Genomic DNA, 6,000 nt, shown 5'->3' on the forward strand with positions numbered 1-6,000 from the left:
AGCGTTAAGAAAGAGGATTCTTAACGGGCAAAAAATAAATTAAGAAACGAAAGCCACAACATCGTTATCAAAAAAACTGTGAGGCTTTCCCCGCACACTTCCAGAAAGGCAGGGCGAGGGGGGAGGGCAGAACACCCGAAGGAAGCAAAGCCCTACTTTGCCATCCGACCAAATCCGGGGAGACCTGCAGCCCCACCGGGTGCCCCTGCTCAGCGGGGCAGACAGGAGGAGCTGGCGTCCCCGTCTACGCGGCCAGTGGGACGCGCCAAACTGGAGGAGGAGGAATTCCACGGAGGAGAAACGTATTTATTTCTGTATTTCGTTCAGGGAGTGGAACAAAGCCGTGCTATCATCCTCCAGCCTCGCCTCCTCCTCCGGCCGGCCGTGCGGCCGGGCCCGGGGAGCCCCAGGGGCGCCCCCCTGCAGGACAAACGCTCGCGGCGGACGACCCCAACCCTGCGGCCCCGGAAGCCGCCCCCCCCCCCCGCCCCGCGCCCCTTTACCCAGCTTCAGGGCAGCCCTCTCCAGCACTCGCTGCAGCTTCTCCCGGGAGCGGCCCGCCACGGCCCAGGGCAGGCTGGAGCTCTGCCCCGAGGCCACCTGCTCCCGGGCCACCTCCTCGGCCACGAACTGGCCGGTGAAGCCTGAGGCGCCAAACACCACCAGGTGATACGGCCTCTGGTTGGTCTCCATTACGAGCCCACAGCGAGCCGAGGGCCGGGGCGGGCGAAGTCCACCGCGTCTGCGCCTCGGGCAGCGACCCCAGTACCGGGCGCAGCAACAACCGCCTCTGGGGTGGACGCCGCCGCCGCCGCCGCAGCCACCCGGTGCCCCGAGCGCGGCGCCGCGCTCAGAGCCACGCCCACAGTCACGCCCACAGTCACGCCCCCGCCACCCCCTCCCGGGCCCATTGCGCAGCCGCCGCGCCCACGGTCATGGCCACGCCCCTTCCACTTCGCGGCGGATCCCAACGCCCTGCAGCCGCGCAGCCTCCGCGCTGCCGCGGGTCCCAAGTAGCTCTGATCACCCAAGGCGTCGTCTCTCCTCCTGGGGGCTGAGGGCGGCTGCGACCTCCATTATTCTTGTTGCACCAGGGCGTTGCGCAAGGGAAGAGACGGAAGAAATTTCCGATGACTGGACAGACTGCTCGCTCCAAGAACTATTTTCCAAGCACGCTGGCCAAGGGATGTTCGCGAAGCCAGGGCGGGTGGAGAGTGAACGGGTTCTGGGCCCCCAGGGAGCCCCCAAGCTCTCCGGGGCCCCCGTTCGCAGTGCCCTGTGCCGCATGCCCCTGACTCCACCGCCCTGGTGCCCATCCCCCCCCCCCCCCTCCGGGACACCCCCCCCCCCATCACGGTCGTGACACCGTTACTGCCCTGAGGCTCCCTGGGGAAATAACTCCAGGCGCTAATCTGCCTTTGAGCTGGGAGGTTAGGAAGAGCCTCAAGATGCAAAAGAAGGTTCTTGAGCTGTGTTATTCATATATGTCTAGAAACATTTTAATATAAATAAACGAGGGAGAAGAGACAACTCTCCCAGTACATAATTCCAAATAACTGTGTAGTTACTCCCCCCTCCAGTAGAGGAGCCTAGTGACTTGTGTTAATCTTAAAAATAATCCCGCCAGCTATTTCACCAGCAAAAAAATGGGTTTATTCAGGGATAGCAGAGAATTGCAATACTGGACAAACGAGCTATGGCAAAACCGTATGCAAGTCCCCAGAACAGAGGAGGAGAACCCTTATTTATAGAAGAGAAGGGGAGATTGGAAAGGATTTTATAAACAAAAAGTCCATTGGAATAAGGCGGGAGCTCAGAGTGTAGTAGCTTCCCGTTGGCTGCGCTGTGACAGTCTGTCATCGGCTGCGCTTTGCAGCAAGGGGAGGGGTGGAGGAGGAACCCTTTCTTCCTCCTCCTGGAATGGCGTCCACCTGCAAGGTCCTTCTGTCCCTGTTGGGTCTTGGCAGTGGACAAGAGTGGAGGGAAGCGAGAGCGCCCCCTGCTGGCCTCCGCACTCCATTCTAAATAAATCTTAATTTTCACACTCCCTTCCAAAGAATAGACTATGGAAAGAGGGGGAGGGGATAGCTCTACAATGGGAAAACCTGGTCACCATTACCTCAGCCAAATGATCCAGGTTAACATCATCAATATAAGTCATTTCACGGCACAGAGTTTTGATATGATGTGATAAGAATGATACTTTATCTCTGTGAGCTGTCTCCCCCAAATCCATAACCTCAGTCCAAGCATGATGAATATTCTACAAACATTCTCCAAGAGCATCCAAAGGCCATCAAAAACAAGGACCATCTGAGAAAACACCACAGACTAAAGGAGCCTAGATATGGCAAAATGTAATGTGGTATCCTCGATGGGACCCTGAGACAGAAAAAGGACATCAGAGGAAAGCCAGTGAAATCCCAATAAAGTGGGGCATTTCATCAATAACAATGCACCAGCAATGTACCAATATTTCTCAGTTGTGACAAATGTACCAAAGTAGTATAAGACGTTAACAATGGGGAAAACCAGGGTAGAGAGGGTAAAGGGGAATACTCTGTACTATGTTTTTACCTTTTCTGTGAACCTAAAACTATTCAAAAATAACAACATAGCTTAAAGACCATTTGTATACCTTTGTATTGGACACATGGAAATATATCGTTTCATTTAATGCTGTTTAAGCATTTCCAGTGAACCTGCTATGTGTGAACCTTCAACTAGACACAGTGATTAATAAGACAAGGCCCTCCCTAATTGGAAGAGAAACAGGTTATTTTCATTCAAACGATTTTTTTTTTTAATTTTTTTTTTTCCAACGTTTATTTATTTTTGGGACAGAGAGAGACAGAGCATGAACGGGGGAGGAGCAGAGAGAGAGGGAGACACAGAATCGGAAACAGGCTCCAGGCTCTGAGCCATCAGCCCAGAGCCTGACGCGGGGCTCGAACTCACGGACCGTGAGATCGTGACCTGGCTGAAGTCGGACACTTAACCGACTGCGCCACCCAGGCGCCCTCAAACGATTTTTTTAATGTCTATTACTTTTGAGAGAGCGAGAGTGAAGGAGGGGCAGAGAGAGGGAGACAGAGGATCCGAAGCAGACTCCAAACTGACAGCAGAAAGCCAGATGTGGGGCTCGAACTCACAAACCACGAGATTGTGACTACACCAGTCTGATGCCCAACCGACTGAGCCACCAAGGAGCCCAGGGAGATCACTAGTTTAACTGCAGAACATGTGGTAAATGAGGAAAGAAACTCTCTGGGGCACAAGAAATAAGACTCTTGTCCTTGGTTATAGCTGTTGGTGATGCCCAACACTATGGCAGAGACCCTGAAGAGAGCATCTTCAAGAGGAACTTGGCCTTGACTCACATTAATAGGGCTTAGATGTAGAAAGATCGAGAGATGGGTATTCATGTGTTCATCCAATAAACATTTATTGGGTGTGTCATATTTACCAGGTGCAGAAACCAGGGCCAGATTTTCAAGTAAAGTGGTATTTTTTTTTAATTTTTTTTTAATGTTTATTTTGGGGACAGAGAGAGACAGAGCATGAATGGGGGAGGGGCAGAGAGAGAGGGAGACACAGAATCTGAAACAGGCTCCAGGCTCTGAGCCGTCAGCCCAGAGCCCGACGCGGGGCTCGAACTCACGGACCGCAAGATCGTGACCTGAGCTGAAGTCGGACGCTTAACCGACTGAGCCACCCAGGCGCCCCTAAAGTGGTATTTTAATAAAACACCAAGAAGTCCCTTGATTAGATTTAACGTGCGGTCTTGATTTGTTTTAACGCTCATTAAAATAAGAATAGAATAATGCTTTTTAAAATTATGAAATATGTCAGTCATAAAAAAAAAAAAGTAAAGCCAATAGCAAATATGCACTCACCACACAACGAAGAAAATTCCAGGTAGTGAAGCTTTGGGCACCCATCCCTGAGCGCATTTCTTTTCCTATGCTCAATGTAGCCACTAGCTTAAACCAGGCATTTGTCATTCTAGTTCGTATCTTTCTATTTCTGTCGTATATGTATGTATTTCTAAACATTATGGTATTGTTTTATGTATTTTGAGTTTTTATAAATGCTAATCCTTCTGCAACTTTCTCATTTTTTTTTTTTAAGTTTCATTTATTTTGAGAGAGAGAAAGCAGGAGGGGCAGAGAGAGGTGGAGAGAGAGAAATCCCAAGCAGGCTCCGCACTGTCAGTGTCAAGTCCGATGCGGGGTTCGAACTCACGAACCGAGAGATCATGACCTGAGCCAAAATCAAGAGACTGACACGTAACCAACTGAGGTACCAAGGCGCCCCTGCAGCCTTCTTACTTAATCATGATGTACTCGGCTTATTTTCAAATGGTTCAGAACAAAAAATAACGGGTGGTATGCGTGTGTGGTGGGAGAGTAATACAATGTTACAATGCTTTTGGATTATTTTATACAATTTTGTGCATTGCTTTTGTATAATACAAAGAGTGCTATATTAGAATTCCTGTACAGGTCTCCTTGAGCACACGTGCAAGAGTAGAGCTTAATATATTCTTAGGAAGGAAAATGGTTAGTCCTAGAGTATACACATAGGAGATGTTGTCAGTGTGCTTTCCAAAGCAAAATACTGATTTACACTCTCAGCAGGATATGAGGATTCAGTTGCTTCACATCCTTGTCAGCACTTGGTATTATCAGCCTCCTAATTTTTGACCGTCTGATGGATGTACAATGGTAAGTGGCCAAGTATTTACTGAGCACTTACTATATGCTTGGCTCTAGGAATAAAATACCAGGGATACTGAAATAAACCAAAGCCGCTGCCCACATTAAAATTTACATTCTAATGCAGTAGAAAAATCAACACCAACAAAATAACCTTACGGATATGTGCGAGTTTGCAAGAACATTTATGCAAGAATGTTCATCAAAACATTCTTTGTAATAAAAGACTAGAAACAACTAAAATGTCTTTCATCAGAGGACTTGTTCGATAAAGTATGGTATCCTATCTATTCAATATTGACCATGCAAGTTAAGATGAAGGAGGCATATGTATCGTGGCATGGCAATTGTCCAAGATACACTGTAAGTGAAAAGAACAAGTTTACTCACAATATGAGAGCATAAGTCCTTTATTTAAGATGCAAAGGATATGTGTATATTTTATAAAACATCGGGAAGAACACATGACAAATCTTAGCAGAACAATAGCTGTCTTGGGAACATATGTTTTCTTTTTTAATGTTTATTTCTTTGAGAGAGAGAGAGAGAGAGAGAGAGAGCATGAGTGGGGGAGGGGCAGAGAGGGAGACACAGAAGCCGAAGCAGGCTCCAGGCTCCGAGGTGTCAGCACAGAGCCTGACATGGGGCTCGAACTCACGAACCATGAGATCATGACCTGAGCTGAAGTTGGATGCTTCACCAACTGAGCCACCCAGGCGCCCCTTCTGAACATATGTTACACATAGTAATTGCTCAATAAATGTGAGCTATTAGTAGCAATAATAGTGATTGTTACTGGGAAGTGGATTTGTATGAATTATGTAAGTAGAAAGAGACTCGTACTTTAAATTTTTTACCTTTCTGTTGTGTTAAAACTTTTGGGCTTTTAAAACAGGCACGTGTTACTTTTATCATCATAGTTTTTACGAAGGAGCAGAGGCTGGTTTCGCGCCTGGGGGCAGAGGGGAAGCTGTGGGAATGACCCTCACCACCTGCAGTCCTTCCACTGAGTCCTACCGGCAACGGGCCACATTTTTTGGCCCGTGTTAACACACAACAACACGCATAAATCTCACAAATGCTAATCTGAGCAAAGAAAATCGGGCCAAGAAAGAGTAAATCTGGGCGAGTCCCTTTATTTAAAAACAGGCAACGCTGGTCTTTGGTGACAGGCGCCTTGGAAGAATTTGGTTTTGCACCGAGCGGTCCCAGGAGGTCAGGCTCTCTTCAAGGAATCCTCTGTCCGAAAGATCGCCCAGGGATTCGCCCTCCGCAGGGAGCA

At 48.6% G+C, this 6,000-nt stretch overlaps 1 protein-coding gene across 1 annotated transcript in view; it reads right to left on the minus strand.

The window, feature by feature from the left end:
• SCCPDH (saccharopine dehydrogenase (putative)) overlaps positions 1–841 on the minus strand; it is a 36,555-nt gene extending 35,714 nt beyond the window's left edge. The window contains exon 1 of the mRNA XM_047841498.1: positions 504–841. Within this exon, the coding sequence (XP_047697454.1) occupies positions 504–693 (190 nt within the window). The 5' untranslated portion in view covers positions 694–841. The remainder of the gene's footprint in view (positions 1–503) is intronic.
• Positions 842–6,000: the final 5,159 nt, after the last annotated feature.

This window comes from Prionailurus viverrinus, chromosome F1 (assembly GCF_022837055.1).
Source record: "Prionailurus viverrinus isolate Anna chromosome F1, UM_Priviv_1.0, whole genome shotgun sequence".
In the NCBI taxonomy this organism is placed as follows: Eukaryota; Metazoa; Chordata; class Mammalia; order Carnivora; family Felidae; genus Prionailurus; species Prionailurus viverrinus.